This window comes from Oncorhynchus mykiss, chromosome 24, assembly GCF_057628025.1.
Source record: "Oncorhynchus mykiss isolate SJ-2025 chromosome 24, ASM5762802v1, whole genome shotgun sequence".
Lineage (NCBI taxonomy): Eukaryota > Metazoa > Chordata > Actinopteri > Salmoniformes > Salmonidae > Oncorhynchus > Oncorhynchus mykiss.
In genome coordinates this window covers 20877807-20896568 of record NC_143045.1, presented here as the reverse complement: position 1 = coordinate 20896568, position 18762 = coordinate 20877807, and the positions used below count along the sequence as shown (strand labels likewise).

At 44.0% G+C, this 18762-nt stretch overlaps 1 protein-coding gene across 2 annotated transcripts in view; it reads left to right on the top strand.

Annotated features, from left to right (window-relative positions):
* Positions 1-7248, top strand: part of LOC110503963 (rho GTPase-activating protein 32) — a 46601-nt gene extending 39353 nt beyond the window's left edge. For both annotated transcript variants that reach the window (XM_021582645.3, XM_021582644.3), the window contains exons 17-22: positions 37-182; positions 262-475; positions 2176-2324; positions 2531-2605; positions 2760-3449; positions 4007-7248. In XM_021582645.3, coding sequence (XP_021438320.3) covers positions 37-182; positions 262-475; positions 2176-2324; positions 2531-2605; positions 2760-3449; positions 4007-6243 — 3511 coding nt within the window. In that variant the 3' untranslated portion in view covers positions 6244-7248. The remainder of the gene's footprint in view (positions 1-36; positions 183-261; positions 476-2175; positions 2325-2530; positions 2606-2759; positions 3450-4006) is intronic.
* The last annotated feature ends 11514 nt before the right edge of the window (positions 7249-18762 follow it).

Below are 18762 nucleotides of genomic sequence, written 5' to 3'. Positions count from 1 at the left end.
GGCAATGCTGTTGATTAGGACATAACTGTGTTTCAGGTCCAAGCAGATTGAGTCGGCCTGTTTTAGTGGAACCGCAGCCTTTATGGAGGTGCGTATCCAGTCAGTGGTGGTGGAGTTCATACTGAACAACACAGAGTCACTCTTCAGCCGCAAGGTCAACACCCACAACCGGGAGAGCACAGGTACAGCATTACCCTGGCTTAGGCAGTCATTATGGGGACATTATGGGAACTTCAAAAACATTTCTCTCTCTGCTCCCAGGTACCAGTACCCTATCCAGGCCCAAGTCTCTGCTGGTGTGCTCTCCCTCCACTAAGCTCCTATCTCTGGAGGAAGCCCAGGCCCGTACCCAGGCCCAGTTGGGCTCCCCTGCTCCTACCCCCGTTCTGTCTCACAGCGAGTACATCGAGGTGGGGGAGGGACCCGGGGCACTGATGGGCAAGTTCCACACAGTCATCGCGCTCCCCACTGAGAGGTAGGTTGTTGGTGCTTCTAGAAACTAGTAGCCTACAGTACATTGTAATTTTATAAACCTTATAAACTCGTCAAAAAATAATAATCTGGTCAGTCTGACAGGAGACAATAGCCAATTCCGTTTAGAGACCATTCATCCGTTCCAAACATCACTACTGATTTGACATAACTATTGAACATTATATTAAAACAAAATGTGTGCAACTGTATGAAGGATGTATTTGTTTCATAGGCTGTTGTAAACTCAGCAAATAATGAAGCGTCCTCTCACTGTCAACTGCGTTTATTTTCAGCAAATTTAACATGTGTAAATATTTGTATGAACATAACAAGATTCAACAACTGAGACATAAACTGAACAAATTCCACAGACATGTGACTAACAGAAATTGAATAATGTTTCCCTGAACAAAGGGGGGTGTGGCCACCAGCTGCATTAAATACTGCAGTGCATCTCCTCCTCATGGACTGCACCAGATTTGCCAGTTCTGTGAGATATTACCCCACTCTTCCACCAAGGCACCTGCAAGTTCCCGGACATCTTCGGGAGAATGGCCCTAGCCCCCATCCTCCGATCCAACAGGTCCCAGACGTGCTCAATGGAATTGAGATCCGGGCTCTTCACTGGCCTTGGCAGAACACTGTCATTCTTGTCTTGCAGGAAATCACGCACCGAACGAGCAGTATGGCTGGTGGCATTGTTATGCTGGAGGGGCATGTCAGGAGCCTGCAGGAAGTGTACCACATGAGGGAGGTGGACGTCTTCCCTGTAACGCATAGCGCTGAGATTGCCTGCAATGTCAAGAAGCTCAGTCTGATGATGCTGTAACACACCACCCCAGACCATGACGGACCCTCCACCTCCAAATTGATCCCGCTCCAGAGTACAAGCCTCAGTGTAATGCTCATTCCTTCGACAATAAACGCTAATCCGACCATCACCCCTGGTGAGACAAAAACGCGACTCGTCAGTGAAGAGCACTTTTTGCCAGTCCTGTCTGGTCCAGCGATGGTGGGTTTGTGCCCATAGGCGACGTTGTTGCAGGTGATGTCTGGTGAGGCCTACAAGCCCTCAGTCCAGCCTCTCTCAGCCTATTGCGGACAGTCTGAGCACTGATGGAGGGATTGTGCGTTCCTGGTGTAACTCGGGCAGTTGTTGTTGCCATCCTGTACCTGTCCTGCAGGTGTGATGTTCGGCTGTACCGATCAGGTGTTGTTACACGTGGTCTGCCACTGCGAGGACGATCAGCTGCCCGTCCTGTCTCCGTGTAGCGCCGTCTTAGGCATCTCACAGTACGGACATTGCAATTTATTGCCCTGGCCACATCTGCAGTCCTCATGCTTCCTTGCAGCATGCCTAAGGCACGTTCACGCAGATGAGCAGGGACCCTGGGCATCTTTCTTTTGGTGTTTTTCAGAGTCAGTAGAAAGGCCTCTTTAGTGTCATAACTGTGACTTTAATTGGCTACTGTCTGTAAGCTGTTAGTGTCTTAACGACCGTTCCACAGATGCATGCTCATTAATTGTTTATGATTCATTGAACAAGCATGGGAAACCGTGTGTAAACCCTTTACAATGAAAATATGTGAAATTATTTGGATTTTTACGAATTATCTTTGAAAGACAGGGTCCTGAAAGAGTTTGTCTTTGACACCCTGTACAGTCCACTGTTTTCACTGGGGATGTTGTGTTGTGTTATAGTAAGAGGGCTCCTGGGAAGTTGAAAAAGTCCCCAGTGGGAAGCTGGCGTTCATTCTTCCACCTGGGCAAGTCATCCTCCATGACCTCCAAACGCAAGCTGAAGCGTCACCCCAGCGAACCCAATGAGATCAAGAGCATCGCGCTGCCAGGTCAGGCCTTAACCAGCACTACACTGTCACCATCCAGGACTGTACACAACCATAAGAACTGTCTTCAAAGCCATGTTATAAAATACCTCCAGTCATGTCTCTGGTTAAATGTATGGCTGTTTATTCCACTTGGGTGATGTGATGAAGTCATGTTTTTTCAAAAATAATTCTATTTCAACTTCAGTTTGTACTTCCATATTATTCAGGTGGTAGAGGTGATAGTGGGACACTGCGCTCCACCAAAAGTGAAGAATCTCTCACCTCTCTGCACAATTTGGAAAGTAAATATGCTCCGTCATACTTTCAATCCTGTCAGTACCTGTGTTTCATAATATGCGATAAACTAATTTAGATGGATAATTTGTTAGATTTATTTTTATGTCTAATGTTGAAGTCTGTCGCTGAATGGTAGTGCATACTGTCTGTCTGCCATAGGGGAGCCCCAGATGTACCGCCTACCTAGACCACACTCCACCAGCGATGCCCTCTCCACCGCATTCAGGGATGACCTGTGTGATGCTAGGGTCAAAGGTGACCACTACAATAACCAGGTCAAGGAGGTAGCACATAGTGGTGCTGATGGTCCAGCCTTTGACCCAGCTGGCGTGTTCCCTCCACATCAGGAGGATGACCTTGACCTCTGTCTTCCAGCCCCTGGCATGGCCTTTCTGGACTTTGACCCCATGTCCTTCCAGTGCAGCCCAGTGAGCCCACCAACAGCTAAATCCGCTCCTCAACGCAAAGCAAGCGTCAACTGTAGGAAGCATGTCAGGGGTTCCAGTGAATCAAAGCCCATCTCCTCGTCCCTCAATAAAGTCCTCAGTGACTCCCAGTCCCCTGACGTCAGCCCAGTCCATAGGAAAAGAGGGGAGAAAAAGAAAGTGGCTCGGGTCGTCTCCCCTGTGGTCGAAACAGATGTGCACACTGTGTGTGTGTCTGCCCCACGCTGTGTCTCAGATACCCAGGGGGGTGACTCCTCCTCCCCTCCACCTCTGGATCTGTGTGAGGCCCAACTAGTGAGTGAGGAGGGGAGTGAGGCTAGGGCACCCTGCCGGCCCCCCAGCCCACCAAGCTTCAACTCAACTGTCACAGACAGCCTGGCTTCACAAAACCCTCCGGATGCAGGTCAGTGGCACATTAAAAAGAAATTCAATTTTAGTTCATTTTTTAATTTGATTTATTTAACTAGGCAAGTCGGTTAACAACAAATTCTTATTTACAATGACTGCCTAACAAAAGGAGGCCTGCGGGCCGGGGGCTGGGATATAAAAAAAAAAGACAATTCATCACGACAAGAGACAACACTACATAAAGAGACCTAAGACAACAACATAGCAAGGCAGCAATATATGACAGCACAACATGGTAGCAGCACAAAACATGGTACACACATTATTGGGCACAGACAACAGCACAAAGGGCAAGAAGGTAGAGACAACAATACAAAGCAGCTGTAACTGTCAGTAAGAGTGTCCATGATTGAGTCTTTGTAAAGCCTTTTTCAATCGACAGTATCATTCATGTGTAACAATGTTTAACATGCATATGTACAGTTATTAATGCATTTCCTTAATCACTTAAGTTCTTATGGTATTATTCTATGTGTTGTCCCCTCATGTCTGATCACAGCGTTGTTTGTCCTGTCATACTGTAGCAGCATTGTTTGTCTTATGCCTCCCCAGGAACAGATGGGCTTGTGAATTCAGTGTCTGTCCTCCCTCCTCACCCTCCGTTGACGAGTGCTGCCCGCAGGCTGGCCCTGGCCCTGGCTGAGTCTGCCCAGAAGGCCACTCTGACCTCCCAGAGGAGGGGCACCCAGGACACCCCCCACCCCCTGGACAGACCCCCACGACCCTCTGTTCTCCACCTCCAACCCTGCTCTCAGGATTACGGTGACCTCAAGGTCTCTTCTCCAGCCACCCTCTTACCCATGGCTGGCACACCAGTTGAGAGTCCTTGTGACCGTTTCCCTGGCCATGAGAGAAAACGGGCCCCTGAAGGACAAGTGGCCATGAGTAACTTCACTCCCACTGTCAGTTCCTTAGAGGCTGGAGCTCTACTGCTGGGCAGCACAGAGGTGAGGGACCAGAGGGAAGGGAGAGACCGGCCCCTGGGAGCTGTAAAGACTGTACATCTACAGACGGTGTCCTCCTCGTATCTCAGTGGTGGGGCCTCCCCTCTCATTCAATCAGTCTGCTCCATTCAGAGCCCGTTAGCTGCTGCTGTCCTTGCTAACACTGACTCAGTCAATGCATATAACTATCAGACTGTTCTTGCTGAGGCGTCCATGCCAGGGTCTGTGGGGGAGATCCCTCCACATCGTCCTCTACCGTCCTTAGTCAATCAGTACAGCTCTGATGGAGAGAGAGCTATGAGGGAGGCTGAAGATGTGTACAGACATCATCGGGTCAATCCAGCAGGACAGGTATCTGGACCTCCTCGGCCTGACTATTTCCTTCCCCACCAGGCAGGGCCCAAGAGCATGTACAAACCCACGTCTGACAGCTGCTACAATACATTAGGCCTCCGGAACTACCCCTCTAACTCCCCCCAGTATAGTGGTCAACCCCAACCCAGGGAAGAGTACAGCTCCAGTGGCCACCACAGATCCAGGGGACAATGGCAGAGGACTGAGGATAGAGCCCTGGGTTACCCCGGCATCCGCAGGGCACGCTCCTTCCATGCCCAGCAACCTATTCGTATTGAACTGGCAGACACCCTGTTCTACGTCCAACGTCCAGCTGTCCAGGAAAAGGAGTACAAAAGGCTACTCCAGTCAGATGTCCAACCTCTGCATCCATACTTTGAGAATGGCTGTGTTCAGTACCGCTACAGTCCCTATTCAGACGCAGTGCCTCTAGAGGAGTCTTACTACTATGTGGACCCTTACAGGACGAGCCGCATCCGACACAGTCAGTCATACACCATGCGCTCTACCAAGGATTGTGGACATCCTGGTTACCACTACCGTCCCTCACACAACATCCCACCCGCAAAAAGAGAACTCTTCTTAGAGAGCAGGGATCCAGAGCGAGTCATTTACAAGTCCTGGGACCACCCAGAGGGTTGTGACAGACCCGTCTATCAGCCAATCAGGCAAGAGAATAGAGCCAGGCAGAGGCCCCAGGGCCCTATCATGTCTCCTTATGAGAACCTGAATCCTCCCCTCCCACAGAGTGACATCAGGGGCAGAGATATCAGTCACACCAGAAGCAGGTCAGACCCAGGTAATGCCTGGCTGCTGGCCATCGACAGAGTGGACAGCCAACGTGAAGTACCTGCCATGTCTCCAATCTCTCCTGGTCAGCAGCTTTCAGACCCTAGTGATTACATCAGGCACCAGAGGGTTCATTGGCCAGGCGAGGAGCCAGTCCCTCCCAGGAGAGAGAGCGTCTCCAGGAGAACCCAGCCCAAGCAGGGCACCCCCCAACGATATCAGCCACAGCATTGCAACGTCCCCATGCTCCTAGATGTTAAGAACGTGGAGCAGGGTGAGGGTGGTCATAGTAGAGGTTGTGACAAGGACATGGTAATTATGGGCAACACTGCTAACAGCTACTCTGCCCGATTAAAACCAAGCATCCCCAGGAGACCACGATCACAGAGCATCAAAGAGCCTCGTTACTACCACCATGTCAAATCACCTGTGGAACCAGATCACCCTGGGTCCTTCTCCACTCAGCCCCACAGGAGAACTCAGAGCACCAAGGCCATGCCCTCTCATTATAATAACCTGGAGGGGTACTACCCAGCTCCCAAGCCCAAACCCTCAGGATCTGGTAAGGCCATGCCAGGGCCGTTCCCTGGCCACGGCTGCATGCCCCCACACAGCCACAGACTGCTGTCACATGGCCTAGTGGGCCACGGGGCCTTTCTGCAGACAGGCCTCAGGCCGGAAGCTGGAGTCTATGCTGAGTGATTCAGTCCTCTAATCACACCAGCAGCTAAAAGAGGCCAGCTTGGCATACATCTCCAACTCAACAGATTAATGTTGATGTTTATAAAAATGTCAAAAATTCATAGACACATCCCTTCAAACTGTTTTTAAGAAAATGTTGAATTGACACGAATGGGTGGGTCATACCGTTGGTAACATGTAGATAGCAAAGAAAGAGGGAAATTATTTTCTCATAAACTAAGAGGTGAGATTTTGAAAGCTTGTTTTAGGAAATTGTTTATGAAGGTGTTGTACAATTTTCATTTAATGTCCGTGAGAGAATATTGTCCAACAAACAGAAAATGCCATTTGAAATGTCTGCCAAATATTGTTAATCTTATGAGCAATAATAATCTAAGATATGTCTTACTGGGCCTACTGCCAGCGTGATATTGTTTGCCTAGATAATTTATGCCCTAACTGAAGAAACATGCACTTTTTAAGAATTCTAGCATCTGAGAACCATGCATAGATCCTTGACTTTTTATGTTTTGCAATTCCACTGATTCTTCACTGAAGGTGTTTGGTAACATTGGAACTTGTGGTGTTATTTAGTTCATTCAATAATGGAAGACACGGAGGACATTTCTTCACCTGCACGTCTCCCACCTTCACAAAACAAGACACTCAGACATGGAAAGATTAAGGAGCATGGAGCATTGTGACCACAGTTGGGGTCCATCTAATGTCATGTTACCAGGATAAATAACTTCCAAACATGTACGTGTGCTGCAAATGTGAAAGAAGTGTACAGAATGTCAATGCACTCCTCACATTAACAGGAAGCTATGATGTATTATGGGGACATTCCTTTCTCTCTTTGTAGGCATATTTTAATGGTATGTTATGTTTTAACTGTTGCTTTACTCTATTGTTATAGTTTTTTATTCATTAACAATATTATTTAAAACCACCCTCTGTAAATGAGATATTGCTAAGACATTTTTTTTTTTTTATGAGATAATCTAAATAAAATGATAAAACATACTATGACATTGTGGCTGGGTTTATTTGATATTTTGGTAATGGGAATGCACATCTGATTAAGTAATTGGTTGGAGCAACAATGCATACTCACTGGGCCTTGCATTTGCTACCGTGCAGATTCAGAAGTTTAAGCATTAGACTGCAGAGGGCACTGCAGTATTGCAGAAAAAGTGGTTCCCTAATAATGTCTCTGAATCTTTAGTGAAGATGGAACTAATTTTTCTTTATGAATCAATTTTTGTCCTAAAGTCTCTCTCATTCCATAGATGTGTAGTGTATTACTACACACACAACAGTGACTGTAGTTGTTTCCCAATAGTATCTCATTAGCATAGACAAATCTGACAACTTCCGAAAATCTAGTATTTTTGTTCATGCATCCTCTCCCCTTGATCTGTCATCCATATCCAAGGAAACTGCCAGTGCAAATTTAGGAACAAATCATTCAGGATAATTTATCTGTAGTCTGCCGAGCAAATCGGGAATATTCCCAGAACATTAGCTAACATTCCAATTAAGTTCTAGTTAGGGTTTGAACCAGTATCTGGGCAGATGAGATGATGACTAACGAGATCTCTGCCCAGAAAGCTACCATTTCAAGCTACCATTCACCAGCTCTGCAAGCGTTGTGTCAAAATAAGTTTGGTACTCACCAAATATGACTGGCCTGCCCATCAACTATCATCATTTACTGCCGTTACGCCCGTTTGTACTTACAAAAAAGGTAGAAATAAACATTCCCAGGATGATAACGTCCCACAAACATTCAAAGAATGTTTTTCACCATCAAATCATTTTTTACAATAATTTCTAACACTAAAATGTTGTTCACAACATCTGTAAAATCTACCACAGAACATTCCCCCAAGGTTCTCATTTGGTTGCCAGGAAATGTAATAAAACAATGTTCCGGTAATGTTCTTAGAACATAATGCCACAGCAAAATGTGGGAGCAATAGAAGTGGTTCTGAGGAAACATTACAGGAATGTTCATGTACATGTCATTCAAAACACCCACAATAATATTCATACAATGGTCTCATAAAAAGAGTGTGACATTGACATGATGGTTCTAATAATGTTGCCTGAACATACTTCAGTAAAATGTTGGAGCAATAGAATTTGTTCAAAAGAAAATCCTGGAATATTGTTGCTGATGGAACTATTACTATTAACACCTACAGTGCATTGGGAAAGTATTCAGACCCCTTGACTTTTTCTACGTTTTGTTATGTTATAGCCTAATTCTGTAATGGATTAAATAAAAAAAATACCCCATAATGACAACGTGAAAACAGGTTTTTATTACATTTAAATCTATTATTATTATTTTTTAAATGTACAAATTACATTTACATAAGTATTCAGACCCTTTGCTCAGTACTTTTGGCTGTGATTACAGCCTCGAGTCTTGGGTATGATGCTACAAGCTTGGCACACCTGTATTTGGGGAGTTTCTCCTATTCTCTGCAGATCCTCTCAAGGTCTGTCCAGTTGGATGGGGAGCGTCTCTCCAGGGATGTTCGATCGGGTTCTAGTCCGGGCTCTGGCTGGGCCACTCAAGGACATTAAGAGATTTGTCCCGAAGCCACTCCTGCGTTGTCTTGGCTGTGTGCTTAGGGTCGTTGTCCTGTTGGAAGGTGAACCTTTGCCCCAGTCTGAGGTCCTGAGCGCTCTGGAGCAGGTTTTCATCAAGGATCCCTCTGTACTTTTCTCTGTTCATCTTTGCTTCGATCCTGACTAGTCTCCCAGTCCCTGCCACTCAAAAACATCCCCACAGCATAATGCTGTCGCCACCATGCTTCACCGTAGGGATGGTGCCAGGTTTCCTCCAGATGTGACGCTTGGCATTCAGGCCAAACAGTTCAATCTTGGTTTCATCAGACCAGAGAATCTTGTTTATCATGGTTTGAGAGTCTTTAGGTGCCTTTTGGCAAGCTCCAAGTGGGCTGTCGTGCTTTTTTACTGAGGAGTGGCTTCCATCTGGTCACTCTACCATAAAGGCCTGATTGGTGGAGTGCTGCGGAGATCGTTGTCCTTCTGGAAGGTTCTCCTATCTCCACAGAGGAACTCTAGACCTCTGGATCGGATTCTTGGTCACCTCCCTGACCAAAACCCTTCTCTCCAGATTGCTCAGTTTGGCCGGGCTGCCAGCTCTAGGAAAAGTATGTTTAAGAATGATGGAAGCAACTGTGTTCCTGGGGACGTTCAATGCTGCAGAAATGTTTGTTTTGGTACCCTTCCCCAGATCTTGTCCGTCGACACAATCCTGTCTCTGAGCTCTACGCAAAATTACTTCGACCTCATGGCTTGGCTTTTGCTCTGACATGCACTGTCAACTGTGGGACCTTTATATAGACAGTTGTGTGCCTTTCCAAATCATGTCCAATCAATTGAGTTTACCACAGGTGAACTCCAATCATGTTGTAGAAACATCTCAAAGATGATCAATGGAAAAAGGATGCACCTGAGCTCAATTTTGAGTCTCATAGCAAAGTGTCTGAACACTTAAGTAAATCAAGTATTGCTAAAAAACTGTTTTTGCTTTATCATTATGGTGTATTTTTTATTTATTTAACCAATTTTAGACAACTGGACAGTTTTTATGTTTTGAGAACATTTTCCGCAACCTAACAAATATTCTGGGAACATTCACAGAATCAATTTTGGTTTGCTGGGTGTTTTGTTGTAAATGAAGAGAAAACAAGCCTCCATCAAATCACAGTTGACTGAGGTTTCCTGCACTGTGGCAGAAACAATTACTGAGACCTGAGGAGGTCGAGACATCCCTCCTGGCAGCTCAGCGTTGCTCCGGGTGCAGCCATCCCACAGAGCCATTGTATATTCATTGCTGCATTGACATTCAATGTGCACCAATACCGTGTCCTCTCATAACCAACAAGTTGCAATTTTTATGCATGTGAACATTGGAGGGGAAATTACTTATTGGAGACGACTTGGGTAAAGTGAGCTTTTAGCAAAGCGTTTTGCGCTGCATCCAGACACAGAGCAATCCATTTGTTTCTTGGATGTGCTGTTTCACAGCAAGGTGTGCATGCATTATTCAGATTTACTGTGGTAGGTCTGGTCCCCAGCTAGATGGCCATCTGCTCGGTGGACATTGTGATGTTTTTGGAACATGCTGCCTTTCAGCTTCAGGTTTACGCCTCATAGTTCAGTGGGGACAAATTAAATGAAGGGGTTATGGATTCCTGTGATAATGTCCAATGTCCTTTTCTCAAAGTTGGCCGCCCTCTCCCCCTAACCAAAGTAGTTTAAGTTAAGGGGAAGCGAGGGTTAAGTTGAGTTCAACTGTGAAGGGAAAGTCTGAATCCTCTTCACCTGGTTGCTTGGAGAATTATTCCTGAACAGCTGTGCTTGTCCAGATGCAGAGACAGCTAAAATGTGCTGTGTGGGGGGAGTTTGGTGCCAAGCTGTGCCAGTTTGGTGGAGACAGCAGGTGCCTGGCAGTAGGACGCCTCTCAGGGGGGAGTGGTCTGTAATCTGCCCTATGGGGGTGATTGTTGTCTGAGAAAGATCGTGTGTGGCTCAACACTATAGACCCCTGTACAGAGACACTGTCCTTGGGGATAATACCAGGGGGAAAGCAGCTTTATGGGGTGTCATGCAGACGCTAAGGAAAAAGGCCATGGGGATATGCACTTTTGAGTCTGATTAGCATGTGGCATATTCTGCTTTTCAGCAGCTCACGGTTGACCCTATTAGAATCATTTCAATTGCTTGTTCTGTCAAAGGGGTAGTTGCCATTACCAAGGCAAATAGAAAGCTTTAAAAAGTATTTGCATCCCTCATAATCACCTCAGCAATAGGGTGCTAAATGAATTAGCAACAACCCCAATCAACAGGACCTTGTTAGTGCTTGAGGTTTCTAATGCTGTAACCTTGGATTCGGATGGAAGAAAGAAGGCAATCAGTGGCGTTCACCTTCTTGCTGATGGATTGGAGGAATAGGGGTTGATGGGATAGAGGAAGGCAGAGAAACAATATGGGCTGATTAAGTGCCTGATTAGACCTCACAATTACATTAGGCAACAGCTCTTCACTGAGCATCAACCCTTACACGGCGACTCTTCTATTCTGATATTCTCATGTGGATTCTGGATTCTATTCTAGTGGAGTTGATTGTGGTTGAGAAGAAGGCGTAGTTGGACTGTGTTCTGATGCCAAATGCCAGGTGTCACTGTCCCAGACTGATGATGAAGCGCTTGACCTTTCCCTGTAGGTGACCGATCCTAAATGATAATGCCCTACCTGTCACCCTAGCGAAGTAGGCAATTATTCAGGAAATACTGTTGGTACAAAGGGTAATTGTTAGACATTTGATATGAATTAGTTGTGTATCACTAATTATCTGCTGTACTTGCCACTAGTCAGTACCTAACCTTGTCCCTAGGCTCAAGTGCTAGAGAGACAGCTGGGGACGAGATTAGTCAGTTTCTTATAATACAGCTGTTATTGGGTGATTGTCTTTATAAGATGTAAGGAGAGGGTTAAGGGTTTATTGTCTTTATAAGGTGTAAGGAGAGGGTTAATGGGTTTATTGTCTTTATAAGATGTAAGGAGAGGGTTAAATGGTTTATTGTCTTTATAAGATGTAAGGAGATGGTTAGGGGTTTATCTTTATAAGGTGTAAGGAGAGGGTTAAGGGGTTTATCTTTATAAGGTGTAAGGAGAGGGTTAAGGGTTTATCTTTATAAGGTGTAAGGAGAGGGTTAAGGGGTTTATTGTCTTTATAAGATGTAAGGAGAGGGTTAAATGGTTTATTGTCTTTATAAGATGTAAGGAGAGGGTTAAGGGTTTATTGTCTTTATAAGGTGTAAGGAGATGGTTAAGGGTTTATCTTTATAAGGTGTAAGGAGAGGGTTAAATGGTTTATTGTCTTTATAAGATGTAAGGAGAGGGTTAAATGGTTTATTGTCTTTATAAGATGTAAGGAGAGGGTTAAGGGTTTATTGTCTTTATAAGGTGTAAGGAGAGGGTTAAATGGTTTATTGTCTTTATAAGATGTAAGGAGAGGGTTAAGGGTTTATTGTCTTTATAAGGTGTAAGGAGAGGGTTAAGGGTTTATCTTTATAAGGTGTAAGGAGAGGGTTAAGGGTTTATTGTCTTTATAAGGTGTAAGGAGAGGGTTAAGGCTTTATTGTCTTTATAAGGTGTAAGGAGAGGGTTAAGGGTTTATTGTCTTTATAAGGTGTAAGGAGAGGGTTAAGGGGTTTATTGTCTTTATAAGATGTAAGGAGAGGGTTAAGGGTTTATTGTCTTTATAAGGTGTAAGGAGAGGGTTAAGGGGTTTATTGTCTTTATAAGGTGTAAGGAGAGGGTTAAGGGGTTTATCTTTATAAGGTGTAAGGAGAGGGTTAAGGGGTTTATCTTTATAAGGGCTTAAGGAGAGGGTTAAGGCTTTATTGTATTTATAAGGTGTAAGGAGAGGGTTAAATGGTTTATTGTCTTTATAAGATGTAAGGAGAGGGTTAAATGGTTTATTGTCTTTATAAGATGTAAGGAGAGGGTTAAATGGTTTATTGTCTTTATAAGATGTAAGGAGAGGGTTAAGGGTTTATTGTCTTTATAAGGTGTAAGGAGAGGGTTAAGGGGTTTATTGTCTTTATAAGGTGTAAGGAGAGGGTTAAGGGTTTATCTTTATGAGGTGTAAGGAGAGGGTTAAGGGTTTATCTTTATAAGGTGTAAGGAGAGGGTTAAGGGGTTTATCTTTATAAGGTGTAAGGAGAGGGTTAAGGGGTTTATTGTCTTTATAAGATGTAAGGAGAGGGTTAAGGGGTTTATTGTCTTTATAAGGTGTAAGGAGAGGGTTAAGGGGTTTATTGTCTTTATAAGGTGTAAGGAGAGGGTTAAGGGTTTATTGTCTTTATGAGGTGTAAGGAGAGGGTTAAGGGGTTTATTGTCTTTATAAGGTGTAAGGAGAGGGTTAAGGGGTTTATTGTCTTTATAAGGTGTAAGGAGAGGGTTAAGTGTTTGTCTTTATAAGGTGTAAGGAGAGGGTTGAGGGTTTATTGTCTTTATAAGGTGTAAGGAGAGGGTTAAGGGGTTTATTGTCTTTATAAGATGTCAGGAGAGGGTTAAGGGGTTTATTGTCTTTATAAGGTGTAAGGAGAGGGTTAAGGGGTTTATTGTCTTTATAAGGTGTAAGGAGAGGGTTAAGGGGTTTATTGTCTTTATAAGGTGTAAGGAGAGGGTTAAGGGTTTATCTTTATAAGGTGTAAGGAGAGGGTTAAGGGGTTTATCTTTATAAGGTGTAAGGAGAGGGTTAAGGGGTTTATTGTCTTTATAAGATGTAAGGAGAGGGTTAAGGGGTTTATTGTCTTGATAAGGTGTAAGGAGAGGGTTAAGGGGTTTATTGTCTTTATAAGATGTAAGGAGAGGGTTAAGGGGTTTATCTTTATAAGGTGTAAGGAGAGGGTTAAGGGGTTTATCTTTATAAGGTGTAAGGAGAGGGTTAAATGGTTTATTGTCTTTATAAGATGTAAGGAGAGGGTTAAGGGTTTATTGTCTTTATAAGGTGTAAGGAGAGGGTTAAATGGTTTATTGTCTTTATAAGGTGTAAGGAGAGGGTTAAGGGGTTTATTGTCTTTATAAGGTGTAAGGAGAGGGTTAAGGGGTTTATTGTCTTTATAAGGTGTAAGGAGAGGGTTAAGTGTTTATTGTCTTTATAAGGTGTAAGGAGAGGGTTAAGGGTTTATTGTCTTTATAAGGTGTAAGGAGAGGGTTAAGGAGTTTATTGTCTTTATAAGATGTCAGGAGAGGGTTAAGGGGTTTATCTTTATAAGGTGTAAGGAGAGGGTTAAGGGGTTTATCTTTATAAGGTGTAAGGAGAGGGTTAAATGGTTTATTGTCTTTATAAGATGTAAGGAGAGGGTTAAGGGTTTATTGTCTTTATAAGGTGTAAGGAGAGGGTTAAATGGTTTATTGTCTTTATAAGGTGTAAGGAGAGGGTTAAGGGGTTTATTGTCTTTATAAGGTGTAAGGAGAGGGTTAAGGGGTTTATTGTCTTTATAAGGTGTAAGGAGAGGGTTAAGTGTTTATTGTCTTTATAAGGTGTAAGGAGAGGGTTAAGGGGTTTATCTTTATAAGGGCTTAAGGAGAGGGTTAAGGCTTTATTGTATTTATAAGGTGTAAGGAGAGGGTTAAATGGTTTATTGTCTTTATAAGATGTAAGGAGAGGGTTAAATGGTTTATTGTCTTTATAAGATGTAAGGAGAGGGTTAAATGGTTTATTGTCTTTATAAGATGTAAGGAGAGGGTTAAGGGTTTATTGTCTTTATAAGGTGTAAGGAGAGGGTTAAGGGGTTTATTGTCTTTATAAGGTGTAAGGAGAGGGTTAAGGGTTTATCTTTATGAGGTGTAAGGAGAGGGTTAAGGGTTTATCTTTATAAGGTGTAAGGAGAGGGTTAAGGGGTTTATCTTTATAAGGTGTAAGGAGAGGGTTAAGGGGTTTATTGTCTTTATAAGATGTAAGGAGAGGGTTAAGGGGTTTATTGTCTTTATAAGGTGTAAGGAGAGGGTTAAGGGGTTTATTGTCTTTATAAGGTGTAAGGAGAGGGTTAAGGGTTTATTGTCTTTATGAGGTGTAAGGAGAGGGTTAAGGGGTTTATTGTCTTTATAAGGTGTAAGGAGAGGGTTAAGGGGTTTATTGTCTTTATAAGGTGTAAGGAGAGGGTTAAGTGTTTGTCTTTATAAGGTGTAAGGAGAGGGTTGAGGGTTTATTGTCTTTATAAGGTGTAAGGAGAGGGTTAAGGGGTTTATTGTCTTTATAAGATGTCAGGAGAGGGTTAAGGGGTTTATTGTCTTTATAAGGTGTAAGGAGAGGGTTAAGGGGTTTATTGTCTTTATAAGGTGTAAGGAGAGGGTTAAGGGGTTTATTGTCTTTATAAGGTGTAAGGAGAGGGTTAAGGGTTTATCTTTATAAGGTGTAAGGAGAGGGTTAAGGGGTTTATCTTTATAAGGTGTAAGGAGAGGGTTAAGGGGTTTATTGTCTTTATAAGATGTAAGGAGAGGGTTAAGGGGTTTATTGTCTTGATAAGGTGTAAGGAGAGGGTTAAGGGGTTTATTGTCTTTATAAGATGTAAGGAGAGGGTTAAGGGGTTTATCTTTATAAGGTGTAAGGAGAGGGTTAAGGGGTTTATCTTTATAAGGTGTAAGGAGAGGGTTAAATGGTTTATTGTCTTTATAAGATGTAAGGAGAGGGTTAAGGGTTTATTGTCTTTATAAGGTGTAAGGAGAGGGTTAAATGGTTTATTGTCTTTATAAGGTGTAAGGAGAGGGTTAAGGGGTTTATTGTCTTTATAAGGTGTAAGGAGAGGGTTAAGGGGTTTATTGTCTTTATAAGGTGTAAGGAGAGGGTTAAGTGTTTATTGTCTTTATAAGGTGTAAGGAGAGGGTTAAGGGTTTATTGTCTTTATAAGGTGTAAGGAGAGGGTTAAGGAGTTTATTGTCTTTATAAGATGTCAGGAGAGGGTTAAATGGTTTATTATCTTTATAAGGTGTAAGGAGAGGGTTAAATGGTTTATTCCATAAATGGCTGTTTGTTTTCTGCCTCGGATCTGCCTCGGATCACTTAACATTTATGACTGATCCATAAAGGTTATGTGCTTGAGTCACTTGTTCCCCATCAAATGAGATACCAAAACATATGCACACACACACACACACACACACACACACACACACACACACACACACACACACACACACACACTATGCTAATAGGCAAAACACTCAACGGATGCCAGTCTTCCATGACTGAGTGAAGACAGTACAGTATCAAGGCCTTTTCTGTCATTGCATTCTTTGACGGAGAGAACCTAAGTGTATTGAATCACATGGTTTGTGGTTCTCCCCCTGAGAAGCCACACATGGTCGAGTCAAGATACGATGGTAAAATGATCTGAAATACGTTACCTCTTGGAGTCAGAGCTCAGGGGAGCGTGATTAAGACGTAATCTTGATGATCGCTGCAGGTTCGTCTTGCCACCTTTGTCTTAAAAAGGAAGCCAATGATGCCACCTGTCTTAAAAAGGAAGCCAATGACTGTACAGGGAAGAAAATGTAACTAGCTTATGGCTTCTGAGGCGAGCCACTGGCCACCAGCGTCAGATGGGTCACTGGACACCAGCCATCTCCCCAGAGGCAGCCATGTGTGCACTACAGCAACTACACACACTCAATAATAAACAGGTAGTCCGTTATCTCTATTAGAATAATTTGATGTGGATTTCAATAACGTGCTTTACGACATGAAGGAGCTGAGGATGTGTCATTATTATAAGTCAGCTGATTGGCACACTCATTAATCAAATGGAAACACAAATTAGGAGGTAAACAATGTAAAGAGCAATTACTGCTGCCTTGTCCTGCAGCTGTATCAGACAGATTGGGCTTGGCTCTAATCGTTTTACATTCAAAATGAGACATAAGACTGTCCGTCTTGATAAGAGGTATTTTACCGAATTGATGAACTTTTTCGAGAAAAAGAATAGGAGTAATTTAACACTTTGGCCTCCGACAATAGGCCCATTTGGCCTCTAATACATTCTCTCCTTTTTTTATACAGAGCCAATTTTCCTCTGTTCACATCAGTGGTTCTACTGATGGACACAGCCTATTGATAATCTGCTGGGCGAGATAGTGGGAGTTCTACTCTCTAACTTCAGATACTTAGCTGTGCTGTGCTCTGCTCTGCCTTTCATGCCGTTGGAGAATGAATAGCCTTTGATAGCTGTTGAATTCTGCTCTTGGTGATGACTTTGCTCATCCACCCAGAGTGAAATCCCATTCCACTGCGCCTATATATTTTACCTCTTAGTGATTTTATTCGGAGACATAATGTTAACTTTCACTGCTATGTTGAGGACACAGCTGTACATTTCGATGAAACATGGTGAAGCCCCAAAACTGCCCTCACTGGAAGCCTGTGTTTCAAACATAAGGAAGTGGATGGCTGCAAATGTTAAACTTTTAAACTCGGACAAAACAGAGATGCTTGTTCTAGGTCTCAAGAAACAAAGAGATCTTCTGTTGAATCTGACAATTAATCTTGATGGTTGTACAGTCGTCTCAAATAAAACTGTGAAGGACCTCTACGTTACTCTGGACCCTGATCTCTCTTTTGACAAACATATCAAGACTGTTTCAAGGACAGCTTTTTTCCATTTACGTATCATTGCAAAAATCAATCAATGTATCTATGCTTTTGACACTTCTAGGTTAGACTACTGCAATGCTCTACTCTCCGTCTACCCGGATAAAGCACTAAATGAACTTCAGTTAGTGCTAAATACGGCTGCTAGAATCCTGACTAGAACCAAAAAAAAAGTATCATATTACTCCAGTGCTAGCCTCTCTACACTGGCTTCCTGTCAAGGCAAGGGCTGATTTCAAGGTTGTACTGCTAACCTACAAAGCATTACATGGGCTTGCTCCTACCTATCTTTCCGATTTGGTCCTGCCGTACATACCTATACGTACGCTACGGTCACAAGACTCAGGCCTCCTTACTGTCCCTAGAATTTCGAAGAAAACAGCTGGAGGCAGGGCATTCTCCCGTAGAGCTCCATTTTTATGGAACGGTCTGCCTACCCATGTGAGAGACGCAGACTCGGTCTCAACCTTTTAGTCTTTATTGAAGACTCATCTCTTCAGTAGGTCCATGATTGAGTGTAGTCTGGCCCAGGAGTGTGAAGGTGAACAGAAAGGCACTGGAGCAACGAACCGCCCCTACTGTCTCTACCTGGCCGGTTCCCCTCTCTCCACTGGGATTCTCTGCCTGTAACCCTATTACAGGGGCTGAGTCACTGGCTTACTGGTGCTCTTCCATGCCGTCCCTAGGAGGGGTGCGTCACTTGAGTGGGTTGAGTCACTGACGTGATCTTCCTGTACGAGTTGGCGCCCCCCCTTGGGCTGTGCTGTGGCGGAGATCTTTGTAGGCTATACTCGGCCTTGTCTCAGGATGGTAAGTTGATGGCTGAAGATATCCCTCTACTGGTGTGGGGGCTGTGCTTTGGCAAAGTGGGTGGGGTTATATCCTGCCTGTTCGGCCCTGTCCGGGGATATCGTCGGATGGGGCCACAGTGTCTCCCGACCCCTCCTGTCTCAGCCTCCAGTCTTTCTTTCTTTCTTTCTTTATTTCTCTCTGAGGACCTAAGCCCTAGGACCATGCCTCAGGACTACCTGGCCTGATGACTCCTTGCTGTCCCCAGTCCACCTGGCCGTGCTGCTGCTCCAGTTTCATCTGTTCTGCCTGCGGCTATGAAACCCTGACCTGTTCACCGGACGTGCTACCTGTCCCAGACCTGCTGTTTTCAACTCTCTAGAGACAGCAGGAGCGGTAGAGATACTCTGAATGATTGGCTATGAAAAGCCAACTGACATTTACTCCTGGGTGCTGACCTGTTGCACCCTCGACAACCACTGTGATTATTATTATTTGACCCTGCTGGTCATCTATGAACATTTGAACATCTTGGCCATGTTCTGTTA